Consider the following 535-nt stretch of genomic DNA (forward strand, 5'->3'; position numbering starts at 1 on the left):
CTCGCAATGGGGAGAAGGGGGGGGGGGGAAGAAGATACGGCAAGCAGGCCGGTGCGGTGTTTGGAACAAGTACCCTGACGGGTCTCGTCTCCGCCGCTTCTCTGCCGTGCGGGCTCGCTGCCGTGGCGTCCGCTCGCCGCTGCGGCTGCGCGGGCCCGTCGTCGCGCGCCCACTCGGTCTGCGGCGAGACAGCCTCGCGCACCCTCGGACGTGTGGGGGCGTGAGCTCCTGGGGTCCTCGGTCCCACCTCCTCCCTCTTCTCCCCCCGCTCTGTGCCATCGCGCTGGCCGCTTGTGGGGGGATCAGCGGGGCGGGGGGGCCGGCGCAGCCGTCGGTGCCGTCGCGCGGCGTGCCCTGCTCCTCGCGCTCTGCCCCCAGCGTCCACACGCGTCTCCCTGGGGCAGCCGGGGACCTGGGGTCGGGGCACTCCGGCTGGCGGTGCCCCATGGGGGACTTCCTAACTCTGTTGCCAGCCTGCGACAGATCGCGGCCCCGTGCTTGCCTCGGGGCTCGGCCCCCTGCTGGTGCCACGGGG

General features: G+C 74.0%; 1 protein-coding gene across 1 annotated transcript in view; it reads right to left on the reverse strand.

The window, feature by feature from the left end:
- Positions 1–535, reverse strand: part of LOC119585352 (serine/arginine repetitive matrix protein 2-like) — a 12,031-nt gene that overhangs the window by 1,023 nt on the left and 10,473 nt on the right. The window contains exon 5 of the mRNA XM_037934023.1: positions 39–518. Within this exon, the coding sequence (XP_037789951.1) occupies positions 39–518 (480 nt within the window). The remainder of the gene's footprint in view (positions 1–38; positions 519–535) is intronic.

This window comes from Penaeus monodon, chromosome 19, assembly GCF_015228065.2.
Source record: "Penaeus monodon isolate SGIC_2016 chromosome 19, NSTDA_Pmon_1, whole genome shotgun sequence".
NCBI classification, from domain to species: Eukaryota; Metazoa; Arthropoda; class Malacostraca; order Decapoda; family Penaeidae; genus Penaeus; species Penaeus monodon.